The sequence below is a fragment of the Rhinolophus sinicus genome, chromosome 15 (assembly GCF_057876585.1).
Source record: "Rhinolophus sinicus isolate RSI-liver-muscle chromosome 15, RSI-T2T, whole genome shotgun sequence".
Lineage (NCBI taxonomy): Eukaryota > Metazoa > Chordata > Mammalia > Chiroptera > Rhinolophidae > Rhinolophus > Rhinolophus sinicus.
Genome location: NC_142515.1, coordinates 74,221,209 through 74,242,724, shown reverse-complemented (window position 1 = coordinate 74,242,724; position 21,516 = coordinate 74,221,209). Strand labels below are relative to the sequence as shown.

Sequence of the window (21,516 nt, the reverse complement as noted above, 5' to 3'; positions counted from 1 at the left end):
ACTTCCTTGGTTAAATTTATTCCTAAGTATTTTATTGTTTTTGAAGCAATTGTAAATGGGATTGTTTTCTTAATTTCTCCTTCTGATTTCTATTGGTGAATACAAATGCAACTGATTTCTGAATATTAATTTTGTATACTATACTAAATACATTTATCAGTGCTAATAGTTTTTTGGTGGATTCTGTGGGGTTCTCTATATATAGTATCATGTCATCTGCATATAATGACAGTTTTACTTCCTCCTTTCCAATTTGGATGGCTTTTATTTCTATTTCTATTTCTTTTTTTAATTTTTATTTTATTGTTTTAGTTTATTTTTTAAATTTATTGGGGTGACAATTGTTAGTAAAATTACATAGATTTCAGGTGTATAATTCTGTATTACATCATCTATAAATCCCGTTGTGTGTTCACCACCCAGAGTCAGTTCTCCTTCCATTACCATATATTTGATCCCCCTTACCCTCATCTCCCACCCTCCACCCCCCTTACCCTCTGGTAACCACTAAACTATTGTCTGTGTCTATGAGTTTTTGTTTCTCATTTGTTTGTCTTGTTTTTTTGTTGTTTTTGGTTTATACACCACATATCAGTGAAATCTTATTTTTTTAAAGATTTTACTGGGGAAAGGGAACAGGACTTTATTAGAGAACAGTGTGTACTTCTAGGATTTTTTCCGGGTCAAGTTGTTGTCCTTTCAATAGTAGTTGTGGAGGGTGCAGCTCAGCTCCAGGTCTAGTTGCCGTTGTTAGTTTCAGGGGGCAGAGCCCACCATCCCTTGCGGGAGTCGAGGAGTTGAACCTGCAACCTTGCGGTTGGGAGCCCACTGGCCCATGTGGGAATCGAACCGGCAGCCTTCGGAGTTAGGATCACGGAGCTCCAACCGCCTGAGCCTCTGGGCCGGCCCTTATTTCTTTTTCTTCTCTGATTGCTGTGGCTAGAATTCTAGGTACTGTGTTGAATAAAAGTGGTGAGAGTGGGCATTCTTGCCTTGTTCCTGATCTTAAGGGGAATGGTTTTAGCTTTTCCCCACTGAGTATGATGTTTGCTGTGGGTTTATCATATATGGCCTTTATTATGTTGAGACACGATCCCTCTATTCCCACTTTGCTAAGAGTTTTTGTTTTGTTTTGTTTTGGTTTTTTAATTTTTATTGGGGAATATTGGGGATCAGTGTGTTTCTCCAGGGCCCATCAGCTCCAAGTCGTTGTCCTTCAATCTGGTTGTTGAGGGTGCAGCTCAGCTCCAAGTTCAGTCATCATTTTCTTTCTTTCTTTTTTTTAAAATTAAATTTATTGGGGTGACAATTGTTCATGAAATTACATAGATTTCAGGTGTACAATTCTGTATTACATCATCCATAAATGCCATTGTGTGTTCACCACCCAGAGTCAGTTCTCCTTCCATCACCATATATTTGATCCCCCTTACCCTCATCTCCCACCCCCCACCCCCCTTACTCTCCAGTCACCATTTTCAATCTTAGCTGCAGAGGACGCAGCCCACCATCCCACGTCCCATGCAGGATTTGAGCTGGCAACCTTGTTGTTGAGAGCTCGTGCTCTAACCAACTGAGCCACCTTGTTGTCTTCCATCTAGTTGTGGAGGGCACAGCTCACTGACCCATGTGGGAATTGAACTGGCAACCATTTTGTTCAGAGCTCGCACTCTAACCAACTGAGCCATCCAGCTGCCCCACTAAGAGTTTTTATCATATATGACTGCTGGCTTTTGCCAAATGCTTTTTCTGCATCTATTGATATAGCTGTATGATTTTTATTTTTCATTTTGTTAATATGTATCACATTAATTGATTAGTGGATATTGAGCCAACCTTAAATATCAGGAATGAATCCCAATTCATCGTGGTGTGTGATCTTTTTAATGTATTGCTGAATTCAGTTTGCTAATATTTTGTTGAGGATTTTTGCATGTATGTTCATTAGGGGTGTTGGCTATAGTTTTTTTTGTAATGGCTTTGCCTGGTTTTGGGATCGGGGTGATAGTGGCCTCGTAAAATGAGCTTGGGAGCCTTCCCTTCCTTTAGATTGTTTGGAATAGTTTGAGGAGAATAGGTGATACATTTTTTCTTTTTGAATGGTAAAATTCACCTGTTAAGCCATCTGGTCCAGGACTTTTGTTGTTTTGGAACTTGTTGATTACTGATTTAATTTTGTTGGTAGTAATTCATCTGTTCAGATTTTCTGTGTCTTCTTAATTCAGCCTTGGAAGATTGTGTGCTTCTAGGAATTTATCCATTTCTTCCAGATTGTCTAATTTGGTGGTGTGTAGTTGCTGGTATTATTTTCTTAAATTTTTTTGTATTTGTGTGGTATCTGTTGTCACTTCTCTTCATTTCTCATTTTATTAATTTAGGTCCTCTCTTATTTTTGATGAGCCTGGCTAAAGATTTGTCAATTTGCTTTATCTTTTCAAAAAAAACGGTTCTTGGTTTCATTGATCCTTTGCATTGTTCTTTTGGTCTCTATTTCATTTATTTCCATCTGATCTTTATTATTTCCTTCCTTGTACTCACTGTAGTCTTATTTTACTGTTATTTTTCCAGTTCCCTTAGGTGTAAAGATAACTGTTGATTTGAGATTTTTCTTGTTTCTTTAAGTAGGCCTCCATTGCTATGAATTTCCCTCTTAGGACTGTTTTCGCTGCATCCCATAGATTTTGGGTCATTGTGTTTTCATTTTTGTTGTCTCAAGGTATGTTTTGATTTCTTCCTTGATCTCATTGTTGACCCATTCATTATTCAGTAGCAGGTTATTCACTCTCCATGTGTTTGTGTGTTTTCCAGTTTATTTTTTGTAATTGATTTCTAGTTTTATAGTACTGTGGTCAGAGAAGATGCTTGATATGACTTCAGTCTTCTTATTTATTGGGACTTGTTTTGTGGCCTCGCATTGAGGTCTATCTTGGAAAATGTACCATGTGCACTTAAAAGGAATGTGTATTCTGCTGCTTTGGGGCAAAACGCTCTAAAACCATTGATTTAATCCTTAAGGCCACTGTTTCCATATTGATTTTCTGTCTGGAGGATCTGTACATTGGTGTCAGTGGAGTGTCGAAGTCTGCTGCTATGATTGTTCCTGTTGATTTCTCTCTTTATGTTGTTCAACATCTGTTTTATATATTTAGTTGCAGCTGTGGTGGGTGCATAGATGTTTACTAGGGTTATGTCCTCTTGTTGGATTGATCTGTTTAGTTTTATACAGTGCCCTTCTTTGTCTTTTATTACTGCCTTTGTTTTAAAGTCTATTTTGTCCAATATAAGTATTGCTACTCTAGCTTTTTTGTTGTTCCCATTTGCATGAAATACCTTATTCCATCCTTTTACTTTCAGTCGGTATGTGTCTTTTGATTTGAAGTGGGTTTCTTGTGAACAGCATATGCATGGATCTTATTTTCTTATCCATTCAGCCCCCCTATATCTTCTGACTGGAGCATTTAATCCATTTATATTTAAAGTGATTATTGATAGGTACATAGTTATTGCCATTTTAGTATTCATATTTCTGGTCTTTATTCTTTTAACATTTCCTGCAATACTCACTTGGTGGTAATAAATTCCTTTAGCTAATTTTTTCATGAACATTTGAAGGGTGGAACGCTGCACGGGGATGGCCAGCCAAATGTAGGTGTTCTCACACTACTGCAGTTGTTTTGCTTTTTCCTAAATAAACCCTCTTTTTCGCCAACTACTTATAAAATTGTTTTTGTTCTGCCAACATTTTGGGGTCTTGTCTGCAGTCCAGAGAAGAAAAAACTCTAGTGGCTTCTGAACGGTGAACAAACCAGCTTTGGTGCCTCACAGGGCCAATTGTGGTCGATGCTTTATTTACTCCCCGACTTAGAAGCCTCTGGTGAGTTCTCTCTTGGATCTGAGCCAATGCTTTTGCATTTGTCGCTCTCTGGGTTTTATTTGGGAATTGTTGAAATAAAATGTGTGTGTGTCTGTGTGAATGCGTTAAAGGCCTATTTGTCTATGTTGTCTGAGTATCCATTGTGGTATGTCGGCTTGAATTCTTCAGAAAGCAAGCTGTCCTTTGAGACAAAAAGTGGCCTTCCCCTAATGTCCTTTTGGGGATAGACATTATTTCTACTGAAATTGGACAGTTTTGCCAGTATTAGACTGTGCCGTCTCACTGAGAAAGTGAGAAGAGTGTCACCCAGCGCAGCCTATAACTTAACTCCCTGAGAGTTGGTTATTTCCCTGGAAATGGCTTTCAGCCTTTGGCCTGGTTCTCAGTGATCAGACTGTTCCAGAGCGAGGTGAGCTGGAGACCTGCAGGTTGCTCGAGTTGTGAAGTGTTTAGGGCCCAGTATTGAAAATGGGATCTCTGCTGTCTAAGCCTCTAAAACTGTCTCTCCAACGGAGACATAGGCTGAATATATATATAAAACCTGTGGGAAATTTTTCTGCACGTATTTAACAGATCTCACTAAGAGTAATGTAGAAAATCGTGGCTACTTTGGGGAACTTTGGAAATTCCCAAACTTGATATTCTTAAAACTAAATTGGATAATAACAGTGGTGTGATTAAGAAAGAGAAATGGAATGCCTATTTTGAGTAGCACATTGAGGCTTCCAAACAAGACTATGAACCTAAAGTTGCCCATTTACCAAATAAAGTCTCAACATTCACAAGGGCTGCGAAAATTCAAAAAGAGACAAAACGGCACCGAAACCTCTTGCACTTCCTCTCCAGCACTGCCTTCCCTTGCCCCCACTTCTCCTTTATCTCAAGCTCCACCTCCCTCTCCTCTTGTCTCTCACTCCACTTTCAGCTCATCCCCCAGAGGCACCTTCTCTTGAATCTTCTCCTTTTTCTCCTTCCTCAGAACATGTTAGTACTTTCCCATTTAAAATTAAAGCCTTCTGGAGATCCTAATGAGCCCCACGTCTCCTATATTCCCTGGACTCAAGCTGAGTTAAACGAGCCAATGTAAAGAAATTCCCTAAGGTAACTGAGGACAGTAATAAATTTGCTGAGGAAATTGATATTACTATTCAGGCCCATCCGCCTGGGTTTTCGAATTTGTATCAGCTAATGAATATGTTAGTTGGTGAAGGCCAACCTTGACATTGGATGAGGATTGCCAGATGGGAGTATCCTGATAGACGTTTAAGAAAAGCAGACCTCCAATTATTGGGAGGAAGGCAGGGAACTTGCTCGAAAACTACATGAAGCAATTCCTAAGTCTCCCAACGCCCGAACCTAAGCACCAATTGCAAGGTTTTCTTGGTCTAATAGGCTATTGCTGAAATTGGATGCCAGATCTCTCTAGCGGCAAAACCTTTGTATGTCCTACTAAAGAATGACAGTCCTGACGCAATTTCATGGAAAGGACAGGATGACAGATTTTAAAGCCTTAAAGGAGAATTTAATAAACACCTTCTCTTGGGCATCCTAACTATCAGATTCCCTTTGTCCTTTTTGTGAATGAAAAGGACATGCCCCTGGGGTGCTCATTCAAAAACAAGGGATCAACATGGACCCCAGCACACTAGAGTCAACAACTGGACCCTGTGGCTCGGGGATACCCCTCCCCCCTTTGCCTTAGAACCATTGCGGCTACTGCCCTTTTGGTTAAAGCCACAGAGAAGGTGTCATGGTTAGATCCCATCTAACCATGGTTGTGACTCATATATTACAAGCTTTCCTGTTTTCTCATCACACCCAGCATCTTTCAGTCCCCTAACTTCCTATGAAATGCATCTGCTAACCACTTTTCATATAACCCTTTCATGTTGTAATAACCTTCACCCAGCTACTTTTCTCTGTTCTTAGAGTGAGGAAGCCCCTCATGACTGTCTGACACTCACAGATCACGTCCTGACTTCTTGTGACGATTTGCAGGAGACTCCTCTAGGTAAAGCTGATCTTTCTTAGTTTACAGATGGTCCATACTTAACAAAATGGAAATGGTAAGTAATGAGCTGGTTATTCTGTCGTAACTCCTCATGGAGGCAGCACCTTTGCCTCTGGCCACTTCAGCACAGCAGGCTGAATGATACCCCCTCACTGCAGCTTGTATTTTAGCCAAGGGGATAACTATCAGCATTTATACTGACAGGAGATACGCCTTTGGAGTAGTTCATGACTTCGTATATGGAAACTTTTTATGTATGGAACACTGTGGTTTCCTTCCCTCCAATGGAGATCAAATTACTAATGTCCCCATGTTCGGGGATATTGGACACTATGGTTTTCTCTGATGCTTTAGCTGTTATTAAGATTCTAGGACATTCTAAACTTGACCCCGGCAAGCTAAAGGAAATCACCTTGCAGATATTTCTGCTATGAAGGCTACCCTTTAAGGCATCAGTAGCTGTCACATCTCTGTCATGATTCAAAGAGATGTTCCTCCAATTGCTAACTTAGAAAAACTGGCCAAAAAAGACCAATAATTGGCTTCAGAAGAAGAAAAACAAGATTGGAAATCCAACAATTGCTGCTTTGGTAAGGAAATAAGCTCTGGTTTGGACCAAGTAACCCAATGCTACCAGAAACTCTAAAATTCCCACTCCTAGCTATATGCATTAAACCACTGGTCCCCTGACAAAATGGTAGCATTCATGGACCAAGATTGGTGGGGAGATATTAACAAGGATGCAAACAGTGCCCACCTTACATGTCCCACCTGTCGAAAGTATAACCCAGGGAAGCCTGTTCACACTGTCCCTGCACAATTTAAATTGCTGAATGGGCCTTTTGAGGTCTGGCAAATAGATTTCATAAAGTTTCCCCCATCTCATGGTTACAAATACGTTTTTGTTATGATGTGTATGTATTCTCACTGGACTGAAGCTTCCCTCGTAGACAAGCTAATGCAGCTACAGTGGCTAAAGTCCTGTTAGAGAAGATTATTCCCGCTTGGTGAACTCCTCTCCAAGACCACAGTGACTGAGCAACCCATTTCACCGGTCAGGTGCTAAAGCAAGTCTGTGCTATTTGGCCAGTTCTACAACATTTTCACTGTGCTTTACCATCCTCAATCTTCAGGTTTAGTTCAATGAGCTAATGGTATTATTAAAATTCAATTGGCAAAAATTGTAGAAACTCTTCAAACACCTTGGCCAAAAGCACTGGCATTAATCCTTTTAGATCTCAGGTCTACCCTTTTCGGACTCCAGCTTTCACCTATCGAGCTAATTACAGTCCACCAGATGCATTTGGCTCCTGGCTCTTATCATTCACAGTTGGTAAAAGGGACATACTTCAATATTGTAAAGGCTTCATTGCTTCTCTTGACAAAATCATGATTGGGTACAACAATCTCTTTTCACAGTGCACTTCAGGGAAATGAAAAACTCACAATCCACACTCCACAACCTGGAGATTTTCTTTACTGGTGTCGTGCAGGAGACCCTGCTCGCTGCGCCATTTGTCATGTGGGACGGCCTGCGGGGTCTCTGCTCCCGCTCCCCATACAAGAACGCAGGATATGGTGAGGCCAAAAAGGAACACCCACGGAGCCATAGGTAGGGGAGTCATACCACTATATTCTCTCTGGCGGCACTGTACTCTCACTGGAGGCTGGATCCACACTGTCCGCAAACCGCCATCCACACTTGCCAGCCCAGTCGCCATCTTCTTGCTAGCCCCCATTTTTCTCTCTCTCTCTAGCGTAGCCACAGCAGTTATATTAGTGGCCAATGGCTCACTGGTTACAGCTGACGGCCAACTAGCCACAGCTGATGGCCATGCAATCACAGTTGGCCATTTACTACCTGAGCCGGCACCTGTCTATGTGAGGCGGAGAGCCTGGAAACTGCTTTCTGGGGCTCTGCCCCCACACCTGGAAAGACACCTCAAAAAGTCTCCCTCCAACCTCATTGGAAGGGCCTTTACTAGATGTGGTGGTCGCACAACAGCCTAACCGTTTGTCCCCTCCTGCCATTCCCTAAGAAAGGAAGGATTGTGGAACTGTGCCTCTTTGGGATTAGAGTTTTATGACTTGTGTCCCCCCACCTGGTCTCCAGAAAGAAGGGTTCGCAGTCAAAGACCAGTAAGATTCCTTAAGGAAGGAACAACTCAAGCCAGACTGGGCCCGTTGAGACCCCTGATGAGCTGCTGTAAAATAAATGGAAAGGAGCCTTGTCTCCCTTCCCCCTTGCTTGAGAAAAGCAGCTGCTGACTCTTGCTGCTCCCTCTCAGCTAATTGTGAGAGAAGTCCATTAGAGCGATAAGATCTCGCCCTCACTGCTCAGCTCATGGAATGGCTCATCGAGGGAGACTTTCTCCCCTCCGGGAGGTGCATACCACACCTTAGATAGACTATATACTTCGGTTGCTGTGGGACCTACAATTGGGCTCAAAAAGCATTTTTTAAATTTTGCAAGAGTTTCACAGGCCGTGCCTAAAATCACGTGATTCCTTTGTTTGTAATCAATAAATACCCCTGTCAACTCTATTCGGTCTCTTGAGGCTGCGAGTCCCTTGGTCCTCTGTGATTTAACTGTGTATGAGTCTCTGTCTCTTTATTATAGTTTAACCCTTGTGGGGGCAGAGCCCCAGAAAGAAGTTTCCAGGCTCTCGGCCTCACATAGAAAGGTGTTGGCTCAGGTAGTAAATGGCCAACTGTGATTGCATGGCCATCAGCTGTGGCTAGTTGGCCGTCAGCTGTAACCAGTGAGCCATTGGCCACTAATATAACCGCTGTGGCTACGCTAGCAGAGAGAGGGAGAGAGAGAAAGAATGGGGGCTAGCGAGAAGATGGTGGCTGGGCTGGCAAGTGTGGATGGCGGTTTGCGGACAGTGTGGATCCAGCCTCCAGTGAGAGTATAGTGCCGCCAGAGAGAATATAGTGGTATGACTCCCCTACCTATGGCTCCGTGGGTGTTCCTTTTTGGCCTCACCATATCCTGCGTTATGAGGGGAGCGGGACCAGAGACCCTGCCGGACTCCCTGCACGACAACCCTCGCCGCCTCCCTCGCCTTCCCACGGCTTGTGTTGTGCAGGTCGCAACAACTAGATATCCTTGACTAACCCCTGTGCTGCTAAACTGCAGGGAGTAACTCTTGGATATACTTGTCACCTAAAGAAGGTGACACCTGATTGGAACTGCACACTGTGTGATGATCTGAAACTACACCTGTCAAAAATTAAAGCAGGTGGCCTCTGAAGGAAATAAATTGCCACACGACTGAATCCCCCTGCACAGCTCTTCTTACTACTGATTCTTACTTCATCTTTCTCTTTTCCATGGAAGGAATGTGCCATCGTTCGCATTTACTATGCTACTGTGAAAGAGGGGGAACCTTTGTGATCGTTGAACCTGTTATCCAGAACTTTGATCTACTAAGATAATAACGGTCTTTGTTTCATTATCCACAGGCTTGAACTTTTGGGATAAATCTGTCAAATAGACTATGTTATGTTGTTCTAATCCTGTTTTAAATTCTTATTGTTATTAAGCTCTGCACCTGCTGTCTGTTGACCCTGGACACGAGCTGTTCCCCAGCCACACACTTTCCTTGTGATGTGAGAGATGACACCCAGAAGTCCTTCCTGACATCGAGGGATAAAAAGAGTGAAGACAGAAGAACCGACTGTTGATCAATGATGCTTTTGGAGAAGGATCTTGATCAGAAGGTGGGAATGAGAAACGTGAACTTGGAAATTACTGAAATTAATCAGGCTAGGAGGTGTGTGGATAGAGCTGGGCTCCTTGAATTGTATGGCCCTAACTTCCTATTCATAAAACTCTATGGCTCTAACTTCCTGTCTCCCTGCCACATATGTACATATATAGCCACCATCTTGGCGTAAGGCAGAATGTGCACGTGGCTCGCTGGGGCTGCATGTTCTCATGCTGCTGCAGGACTTTTCCCTTTTCCCTAAGAAAGCCTTTTGGTGACGGACTACCTAGTCGATGTTATTGTTCAGTTGACAAGGCAAATCCATAGCAACAGAAAGTATCTTAGTGATGGCCAGGAGGTAGGGGTGTCATGGTATTCTGTCCTATAAATTTGTTTGTAAAAGTGGAAATACGCTTCACAGTTTCACATGTAAAACTCTGGTGTTTGTATAGTCACAAAGCTGTAGAACAACACTACAATGTAAATAAGGAAATGCAGCCTGTCATATATTGACATTTTCTGGGGACTGACTGAAACATGATCTGACAAATTTCCTTGCAGCAAAATGCACCCCCGAAAATTCTAGCCTCTCACAACTGTGTCTGTGCTGAGAGGAGTCTCGTGCAGGCGGGGGCGAGGGTTCCCACTGTCCACAGAGCACTGTGGATGCTTACCGTAAGCACCTAGGTGGGGGTATAGATGTAGGACTGACCCTCCAGACGTCAAAGATCATAGATTAAAACCAAACCATCGTTACACATACTTAGGTCACTGTCAAGTGTCTTGGCCTAGAATTAACCACTTGTCGTTAGCAGTGCGTGACAAGAATTCACGAGAATCTACAACGTGGGAGAGCAAGAGAGCTTTATTGAAAAGTCAGCAGAGAAAGAGAGTTCTGTTTGGAACTGGCAAAAGGGGTTTTGCCAGAGAAGCCTGATAGAAAGAGCTGCTCAGACCGTAGGGTAAGAGAGACACTGGCAGGAGAAATCTGCCAGGGCAAAGTCTCATGGAGATGGCTGTGCTGATGAGAAGGAGGGCTGGGGTTTATATTTTCCCATTCAGGATGTAGGGTGCTTGTCAGCATGCAGGGGGGCTGCATTACAATTGTCGTGTCCTGGGAACTGTCCTCTTCCAATCTATGGTGGATGTCTGCTGCAGGGTGTTGCGGTTGCAATTGGGAACTGTTCTGTTCCCACCTATGATGGATGTAAGATGCTTGGCAGCCTGCAGGTGCAGTGCTAGCCAGGAGATTCAGAGCCAAGTGGTTAATTTTTAAGCTCTTTCCTGATAACTCACAAACTCGCTCCTGTTAACTCTTTACTTGTCTCATCAGTGAATGTTTCTAAAGGGAACGGATCCACGGTGACCATACCACCAGCCCACACCTGACCTTGTATGTCACCAGGCCTTCTGTCCATTCGGTGAAAAGAGGTGATTTGTGGGAATACTAAGTAGGGACCTCCTAGTTCAGGAGCAAGACTCAGCAGGGACGACTGGCCTGTGGGTTGATGCCTGGTCAACCCTACACTAAGCTCGTTTTTTTCTGCACCCTCCTTACTGGTCTATACTGGTCTCCAGAAAAGGTGGGGCAGAGAAAGGCTAATGATCACAAAAGGATTTTCTGCAGCATTCCTCCAAGTGAACTCACTGTCTGCCCTTCATTCAGGACCCATGGGACTGCACTTCTGTTCAATCAGGTAATACTGGGTGGAGACCCGAGACAAATCATGAATACTGGGCGGGTTACCAGGGAACTACCAACTCAAGTGTTCAAGAAGAAGCTTGAAGTCTGTCCAATCAGGGCCCTGTGCGTGCCGAGCTCTTGTCCAATGAGACTCTCCGGCTGGGCGAGTGACGTGTCTTCCGTCTAATCAGAGATCGGGTTCTTAGTGCGCCGTCCAGTCATATTGATGGGGCGGGTGCATTGTGCGCTCTGAGGTCGTTCGTTTCGGAGCCACAGATCTTGTTCTTTCCCATACCGGCGCCGTTCCCGGTCTCTACTTCCTGTGCTCTCAGCTACCGGGCTGGAGGGGCAGAAAGTAGGACGCGGAGAGCCTGGAGTGGCGCGTGGAGATGGTGAGTGCGCGCGCGGTCGGCCATGGCTCCAGATGGGTAGGGGCTGCTTTCAAAACAGACTGGAAGCTGACACGGGTGGGATCTCCCAGCGCCTCACGGGTCTGACCTGAGATGCCCCCTTCGACCTCAGGGTGGGATCCCGTCCCCATGTGTGTGTCTAGGGGGTTCCGACCCGAGTCTCCTTGCTCGGCGAGGTTCCGCTGCCCCGTCCCGTCGCTCCGTGGGAGTTGGGGGTGCTGACCCAAGTCTGCGGCTTGGTTGTGGGTTGGAGGGGTGGTGGGACCACCGCCGGATGCGGTGGCCCGGGACTGGTGGGGGCGGTGTAGGGACAAGGTCTGATCTCAGAACTGTGTCCGTGTCTGAAATGTGGACGAAAAACAGCCTAAGAGAAAGCTTACGAGAGTTTATTTGAGCCAAACTGACAATTGCTGGGGAAGAAAAATCTCAACGGATTGAGAAAATGCTCTGCGAAATGGTGGTTTGCAGCTTATTTAATACATAGAATCAAAGGAGGAGGGTTACATGAAATCCATTGGTGATAGATTAAGGGGGTGGGAGAACGCAAAGCGGGCAATCTGTGGAATTGGATAAAAATAAATTGGAGAGATTGGTACTTCTTTCACGTAGGTGGTATAGGATAGGTACTAGTTCTCATAGAGATGTTAGTCAAGAGACGAGATTCATAATGAGGGATTCTGTACTTTCCTGTTCTGGTGGGGATGGGGGGCCGAAGGGATTACTGACATTCCAAGGATGTCATCTTAGGTGCAAAAACACGATAGACAGGCCCCCTTAGAGGCACAGATTAACTTTATGAAGGGAGCTAAAGATGTGACTTCCCACCATGGCCCACTGAATTAGGCCTTTTTTATGCTCACGCCATCTTATGTGGTTATTTTCAGTCTCCTGAGCTTGTGGCCCCTTAATATGTGGCCCCTTTTCGGTCCACAGAGATCAGACAGAAAAGGGCTTTTCTGGGTAGGAGGGTGAACAGGGAGGCGGTTGACAGGGACCATCGCCCGTGTGCTGAGCAGGTTCTCACCTCTGGTCAGCAGGGTCTGGTGCATCTCAGTGCTTGTTCAGACCTGGGGCTGGCAGGGAGGACAGAAGGCTGAGGAAAGCTTAGATTTAAAAATGCGGTATTGTGATCACTTGGTCAAGCCCGTGGATTATGAAAATTCCAACTTCCGTGAGACTTTCATTTAAAGGAATTACTGCAAGGGTCTCAAGAACTGGGCAGCAAGGTATTTCCTTTGAGAGACAGGAGTCAACAAAACTGGAAGGACCGACCAGGTGGGGTTGGGATGGCAGGCCCCGAGGCCACCTTGTTCTCAGGGGCTGGGTGAACGTGGGCCAAAGTTCAGGACTGTGGGGTTAGTAAAGAAGCTGAAGCAACATTTGTTCAACAAGCATTTGCTCTGGTCACTGCAGACATGCAGTTCACCTCGTCAGAGGAAGCACAGAAGTGATGGGGGAGGGGCAGTGGGTAGGCCCTGGCCTTGTCCTTGGTAAACAGTGGAGGCAGCTGTGAGTCTTACCTGAATTGAATGGGAAGTGGGGTTCCTGCAGAGTTCCCTTTTCTAGAACAAAAGGGAGGGGCATTTCACCCACATCAGTGATTCCAGGAGCACAGGGCTCAGAGGATTCAGCATTGTCACCTGACACCTGTGAGCGGCCTCCCTGTGTCCAGCTCAGCTTTGATGACTTTCCCTCATTCCGGGCTCCGGTTTCGGCTGATGTAAAACGACTGGATTCTTTTTGTCTACTTCTTAGTGAGGGTGGTAATTGTTTTGGCTGTTCGCTCGCGGGTTGTAGAAAGAAGATTTATTAAAGTAAGAGGAGGGCCGGCTGGGCAGCCTGCTGGAGACTACTGCAACCAATGCCTCGAGTCTGCGTTTGGTCTCAAGTTTATATTTTCTAACCAGGATGTAAATTGCTTCGGCCTCTGGTGGAATTTTCTATTGAGGTCAGCTTTGTCCACTGGGGTGGCGGAAGGTGCAGTTGAAGTGGTTATTGCAACCTTTGCCTGTGTTATGTAGATTTTAGTTGGAGCCAGGAGTGGATCCCATACAGATGCAAAACTTGTCCCAAGTCACCTGACGATCCCTGGGGTGAAGTAAATAGAAACTTGAAGCCACTATGCATAGTAAATGTAGAGCAAGCAGAATCATTAAGGCCTGGCTTAGAGGGAGCAGAGAAAGAAAAGCTTTCAAAAAGTCCCAAGGTAAATTACACTTGTTAAATCAAATTATACCAGAGATCCAAATCTCAAAATAGAAGATATATAGTGCCACCTTTACAATCGCCCTGTCTTAACAGTAATGGTCCTGGGTCTCTACCCGTTCTTCTCACTTTTGTTTTTCTGAGTAGTCTGAACTGTAGATAGCGCTGGGGGAAAGTGTCTCAGATACTGAAAATATCATATTTTCAATTAGAAATGTGGGGAAAATGCATGCAGTTCCACACTTTCATGGGAGGAGGGTTGAGTTTAGGATTAAAACATTGATAAAAACCATAGCGACTCAGATGCAGGGTTCAGAGTGTGTGACCCTGTGATCCTGTCCCACTTCCTGCTAATAACTGGGCCTCACAGGTTTATGCAAATTTCACTAAATGGGACTTGGGAAACTGACTTGTGTTCAATTCTGATTAGTTGATTTACAGTTCCTTACCTGACGTTAGTACTGAACTGACAACTGTTTTCTGAAAAAACTAAGCAGTTTCCTATTCTTTTAAACCAAAAAAGTGCGCTAGAATGGCTTCCCCCACTTTATCCTTTGTGGACGGAAAAGGGGCCACATGTTAAACCTGACAAGCTCAAGAGACTGAAAATAACCACATAAGATGGTATGAACATAAAAATTCCTAACCGAGGTGGGCCATGGCAGGAAGTCACACCTTTAGTCTGTAGCTTCCTTGACAAAGGTCAGTCTATATCTTAAGTGAGCCTGTCTGTTGTCTTTTTGCATCTAGGATAACATGGCCTTGGAATGTCAGTAATCCCTTTTTCTGGACCAGAGCTGGAAGCTATAGAATTCCTCATTATTATTCTAGTCTCCTGATTACCATCTCTATGTGCTGTAAAATTGAATTATTAACTATCCTGTACCCAACTGTGTACCTGTCTGTCCAATTTACTTATCCAATCCTAGAGATTTCCAGCTTTTGCTTTCTCCCAGCCCCTTAATCTACCACCAATGGATTTCATGTAACCATCCTCCTTTGATTCTACATATAAAATAAGCTACAATCAGCCATTTTGCGGAGCATTTTCTCAATCTGTTGAGATTTTGCTTCTCAGTAATTGTCATTTTGGCTCAAACGAACTCTTGTAAGCTTTCTCTTAGGCTGGATGTCTTTTCCTCGACACCTTGAACACAATTGGAATTAGTGATTCTGTGAGTCTCATTTACATACGCGATGGGGTCCTTGTGTCATCTAAGTGACCACCTGTGCTTGAAGCAGGTGCATCACCTGGAAGGGGACAAGCTGCGCGCAAAGCCGGGCCTATGGGAGGTGAATGCAGGTGCAGTGGGGCCTTGCAGGTCACCTCCACCTACAGGCGGCCTTTAGGCCCCAAAATTACCCAGAAGGAGTTGGTTGATACTGAGAGAAGCCACAGAGCCTGGAATGGGGGGACCCCCCCTGCACGTGGGCTGGGAGGTTTGTCCTCTCTGAGATGTACTGTGTTTTCCTTGGGGCTGTTTCTAACTTGATGCTTGATTTTTGCATTCAGATTTAATAATAATAATAATAATAATGTGAACACCTGTGGCCTCACTGCGCAGGTGACTAGCTAGACCCTGGGCAGTTGTTAGCATCCCCATCTTCCAGGTACTTCTGCCAGGTCTTGTTTCCCTCCTGTGGTCATGGTGACCACTGCCCTGCTCTGTTATTTTTTATTTTATTTTTTTCACTTTTTAAAGGGAACAGGAGTTTATTGGGGAACAGTATGTATTTCCGGAACTTTTTATTAGGAAACAGTGTGTTTTTCCCAGGACCCAAGAGCTCCATCCAAGTCAAGTTGTTGTCCTTCAATCTTAGTTGTGGAGGGCACAGCTCAGCTCCAGGTCCAGTTGCGGTTGCTAGTTGCAGGGGGCGCAGCCCACCATCCCTTGCAGAAGTCGAACCAGCAACCTTGTGGTTGAGACGAGCACGCGCTCTAACCAACAGCTGAGCCATCCGGCTGTCCCTGCTCTGTTACTCTTCATACCTTTGTCACTTATCATTCATCACCCAGCAGTGTGTGGTTTGATTTTGCCTCTTACATTTCCAGTGAGTGACTATTAATCAGTACACCAGTATTGTCACACAGAGGCTTCTCTGTGATTCTCAGCCCCCGTCTGTGTCACACGTGCTGGTGTCTGAGGCTGGGTCCCCCTGCTTAGTCACTCATTACAGTGCTGTGTTTCCTGGGTGCCGTCAAGTGTGTTTCTCATTAGTCAGCAAGGCTACTACAGGGATTCTGGGGTTTGTCTCCAAGTGCAAATTGCATCTTAAGTTTCTGCAGGGTGGGCTGGGTGGCTCAGGTAATTGGAGCACTGAGCTCCTAACACCGAGGTTACCACTTCTATTCCCACATGGGCCAGTGAGCTGCGCCCTCTACAGCTAAGATTGTGAACAACAGCTCACCCTGGAGCTGGGCTGCCATAGCATCCAGAGGTTGGAGTGAGCTGCTGTGAGCTGCTGTTGCCCGCCCACCTAGGACTAGGGACTGACTACCTCAGCGGGGGAGGGTCCCCCCCCCCCCCCCCCCCCCCGCAAGGCTCATAACACCAGCATGGGCCAGGGAGCTGTGTCCTACACAACTAGACTGAGAAACAACAGATTGAACCGGAGTGGGGAGGGGAGAGGCAGAAGCAGGGACGCATAAAGAGGCAAATTGTGAGCTTGTAGATTATGGACCAATTTAAATTTACTAGGAAATGATGGTAAAGGGTGTTAATTGACTCCCCCCAACACCTTTTCTTCTTAGGTTTCATTTTTTCAAGTAAGTGCCCGCAGCCTAAATTACAAACTTTATTTTTGTCTTTCTGATGTGTGACCCAGATCTCCTCTTGCTAACATGGTTTTTACTTATCACGACTGAGGCAGACCTTGTGATGTTTCATCTTCTATGAAATAGTTTTCAGTCGTTTGGTCGCCTTTGACTCACCTGCATGTTCACTGGTTTCTGGTGTTTTCTGAGGTACTCGGGGCAGGGGTCCCTTTTCATGGGCAGACACTGTGCACATTTTCTCTGCAGTGTGGTTGTCTTTTCACTCTCTTTACTCTGTGCTGGTGAATGGACTCTTAATACTTTATTCATCCTTCTTGTCCTTTGTAGCTTATTCTTTTTTTCCTTATATAAGAAAACTCTGTACTGGGAAGTCATAGGACACTTGACTCCAGCTGGTTCTGAAAGTGTTCTACATTTAAGTCTGCATCAGGTTGGTTATTTTACATGAAGTCAATGACAGGGACATTCACTGTCCCCTGTCACTAACCACTCCTTATCCCCACAGAGGGTCCCGTGTCACAGACTCCCATTCTTATCTGTGGGTCCCTCCTCCTGCTGTGCTGAGCTGTCCTCGTCACTCTTGTGACTTAATGTCTTGATGTGATGTGGGGAAGTCCGTCCACCTGGTTCTGTAGAGAACGTGGCTATTCTTAGACATTTGCTTTCTGTTTATTTTTAAGTAGTAGTTTCTTATAAATTGAAAATCAAATAACCCCCGTGGTGGTTTTGAACATAATGTTATTCTATTAAAATTGTGCATTAATTGGGAGAGTTAATATCATGGTGGCATTGAGCTTGCAGTCAGAGAACATGCGCCATCTTTCTATTTCTGTGAACTTGATGTCTTTCAATAAGGTTTTATGATTTTTTCATTGTGATCGTTCTGTATCCTTCATTAGACATTGAATTGGAGAAACCTTGAATTCTCCTCCTGTGTTTTTCTCCTTTACTTTCATGAAGAAATTTTAGTTCTGACAGCTTTGGTTACCAGATAATGGAGCGTTTCCTCACAGCAAGCAGTGCTGTGACACCAGCCAGGGGTCCTAGTGTTTGTGTCAATTCTGACACTAGATAGTAGAGTTCATCAGTGGGGTTAATTAATTACTAGGTTGGTGCAAATGAAATTGCAGTTTTTGCATTGTTGGAATTTGCCATTTGATATTGGAATACATTCTTAAATAAATGTGTTATGTTATACATCATTTTAATGTACAGTTCTCGCTTTGTTTTTTTGCTAATGATTTATTACTTGCTGTTTATTTTATATTTATTTCAGACTATGGAAATGATGTTAGACAAAAAGCAAATTCAAGCAATTTTCTTTTTTTTAAATAAAGTTTATTGGGGTGGCAATTGTTAGTAAAGTTACATAGATTTCAGGTGTACAATTCTGTATTACATCATCTATAAATCACATTGTATGTTCACCACCCAGAGTCAGTTCTCCTTCCATCACCATATATTTGATCCCCCTTACCCTCATCTCCCACCCCCGTCACCCCTTACCCTCTGGTAACCACTGAACTATTGTCTGGGTCTATGAGTTTTTGTTTCTCATTTGTTTGTCTTGTTCTTTTGTTGTTTTTGGTTCATATACCACATATTAGTGAAATCATATGGTTCTTTGCTTTTTCTGTTTGACTTATTTCGCTTAGCATTATACTCTCAAGATCCATCCATGTTGTCACAAATGGTCCAATTCCATCTTTTTTTTTTTTTTTTTAACCATCGAATAGTATTCCATTGTGTGTATATACCACAACTTCTTTATCCATTCATCTATCGAAGGACATTTGGTTGTTTCCATGTCTTGGCCACCGTAAATAAAGCTGCAATGAACATTGGAGCACACATGTCTTTTTGTATAAGTGTTTTCAGATTTTTTTTGGTAGATACCCAGGAGAGGGATTGCTGGGTCATATGGTAATTCTATTCATAATCTTTTGAGGAACCTCCACACTGCCTTCCATAGGCGGCTGCACCAATTTTGCACCAATTTGCATTCCCACCAACAGTGTACGAGGGTTCCTTTTTCTCCACAGCCTCTCCAACACTTGTTACTATTTGTCTTGTTGATGATAGCCATTCTGACTGGGGTGAGGTGGTATCTCATTGTGGTTTTTATTTGCATTTCTCTGATGATTAGTGATATTGAGCATTTTTTCATATGTCTATTTCCCATTTGTATGTTCTCTTTGGAGAAATGTCTCTGCAGGTCCTCTGCCCATTTTTCAACTGGGTTGTTTATTTTTTTGTTGTTGAATTGTATGAGTTCCGTGTATATTTTGGATATTAGCCCCTTATCAGAGGCACTGTTTGCAAAAATCTCCCATTCAGTTGGTTGCCTCTTTATTTTGTCGATGGTTTCTTTTGCTGTGCAGAAGCTTTTAAGTTTGATATAGTCGCATTCATTTATTTTAGCTTTTACTTCCATTGCCTTTGGAGTCAAATTCGTAAAATGCTCTTTGAACCCAAGGTCCATAAGTTTAGTACCTATGCTTTCTTCTATGCAGTTTATTGTTTCAGGTCTTATGCTTAAGTCTTTGATCCATTTTGAATTAATTTTGGTACATGGTGACAGATAGCAGTCCAGTTTCATTCTTTTGCACGTGGCTTTCCAATTCTCCCAGCACCATTTATTGAAGAGGCTGTCTTTTCTCCATTGTATGTTTTTTGCTTCTTTGTCAAAAATTATCTGTCCATATTTATGTGGTTTTATTTCTGGGTTCTCAGTTCTATCCCATTGGTCTACGTGTCTGTTTTTCTGCTAATACCATGCTGTTTTGATTATTGTAACCCTGTAGTACAAGCTAAAGACAGGGAGTGTGATACCTCCAGCATTGTTCTTTTTTCTTAAGATTGCTTTGGCTATTTGGGGTCTTTTGTGGTTCCAAACAAATCTGATGATTTTTTGTTGTATTTCTTTAAAAAATGCCATTGGGATTTTGATGGGGATCGCATTACATCTGTATATTGCTTTGGGTAATTTGGCCATTTTAACTATGTTGATTCTTCCAATCCATGAGCATGGAATGTCTTTCCATTTCTTAGTGTCTTCTTCAATTTCTTTAAAAAATGTCTTGTAGTTTTCAACATATGGGTCTTTCACATCCTTGGTTAAGTTTATTCCTAGGTATTTTATTCTTTTTGCTGCAATTGCAAAAGGGATTTTTTAAAAAAATTTCTTTTTCTGAGATTTCATTGTTAGTATATAGGAAGGCAATGGACTTTTGTACATTGATTTTGTGTAGCCGGCAAGTTTACTGTATTCGTTGATTGTTTCTAATAGCTTTTTGGTGGAATCTTTAGGGTTTTCTATATATAGTATGTCATCTGCAAAGAGTGATAATTTAACTTCTTCATTCCCAATTTGGATGCCTTTTATTTCTTTCTCTTGCCTGATTGCTCTGGCAAGGACTTCCAACACTATGTTGAAAAGCAGAGGTGATAGGGGACAGCCCTGTTGTTTTCCTGAACGTAGAGCAAATGGCTTCAGTTTTTCATCGTTAATTATGAGATTAGCTGAGGGCTTGTCATATATAGCCTTATTATGTTAAGGTATTTTCCTTCTATACCTATTAAGTGTTTTAATCATAAATGGATGTTGTATCTTGTCAAATGCTTTTTCTGCATCAATTGATATACTCATATAATTTTTGTCCTTTATTTTGTTTATGTGATATATCACACTGATGGATTTGTGTATATTGAACCATCCTTGTGCCCCAGGGATATACCCCACTTGGTTGTGATGAATAATCTTTTAAATGCGTTGTTGCATTCAATTTGCTAGAATTTTGTTTAGGATTTTTGCATCTGTATTCATCAGAGATATTGGTCTGTAGTTTTGTTTTTTTGTGTTGTCCTTACCAAGTTTTGGTATCAGGGTGATGTTGGCCTCATAAAATGAGTTAGGGAGTACTATCTCTTCTTCAATTTTTTGGAAGAGTTTGAGCAGGATTGGTATTAGAGCCTCTTTGAAGGTTTGGTAAAATTCACTAGTGAAGCCATCTGGTCCCGGACTTTTGCTTTTGGGAAGGTTTTGGATGACTGATTCAATTTCGTTACTGGTGATCGGTCTGTTTAGATTTTCCAGTTCTTCATGGTTCAGCCTAGGAAGGCTACATGTTTCTAAGAACTTGTCCATTTCTTCTAGGTTATTGAATTTGGTGGCATATAGTCCTTCATAGTATTCTTGGGTGATCTTTTGTATTTCTGTGGCATCCGTTATAACTGCCCCTTTTTCGTTTCTGATTTTGTTAATTAGTGTCTTCTCTCTTTTTATCTTAGTGAGCCTAGCCAAGGGTTTGTCAATTTTGTTAATCTTTTCAAAGAACCAGCTCTTTGTCACATTAATTTTTTCTATTGTCCTTTTGTTCTCTATTTAATTTAGTTCTGTTCTGATATTTATTATTTCCTTTCTTCTGCTGATGTTGGGTTTCATTTGTTCTTCTTTTTCTAGTTCTTAGGTGTAACATGAGGTTATTTATTTGGGATTTTTCTTGTTTCTTGAGATAGGCCTGTAGTGATATAAATTTCCCTCTTAAAACTGCTTTCGCTGCATCCCAAAAATTTTGGTAGGATGTATTTTCATTGTCATTTGTTTCTATGTATCTTTTGATCTCTCCTCTAGTTTCTTCTTTGACTGGGTCGTTCTTTAAAAGTATGTTGTTTAATCTCCATGTATTTGTGTTTTTTCCTGCTTTCTTTTTGCAGTTGATCCAATGTGCTACTCTGTGCCTTTTTATTGGTGAGTTCAGTCCATTTCCATTTAGGGTGATTATTGATATGTGAGGATTTCTTATCATTGTATCTTTAGTTTTCTGGTAAGACTGTGTCTCCA

The 21,516-nt window shown here is 43.0% G+C and overlaps 1 protein-coding gene across 5 annotated transcripts in view; it reads left to right on the top strand.

Annotated features, from left to right (window-relative positions):
- The window catches only part of LOC141572664 (uncharacterized), a 57,657-nt gene that overhangs the window by 18,525 nt on the left and 17,616 nt on the right, over positions 1-21,516 (top strand). For 2 of the 5 annotated variants that reach the window (XM_088792256.1, XM_088792254.1), the window contains exon 2: positions 9,435-9,611. In XM_088792256.1, the coding sequence (XP_088648382.1) occupies positions 9,579-9,611 (33 nt within the window). In that variant the 5' untranslated portion in view covers positions 9,435-9,578. The other 3 variants (XM_088792255.1, XM_088792257.1, XM_088792258.1) reach the window with 3 other exon arrangements.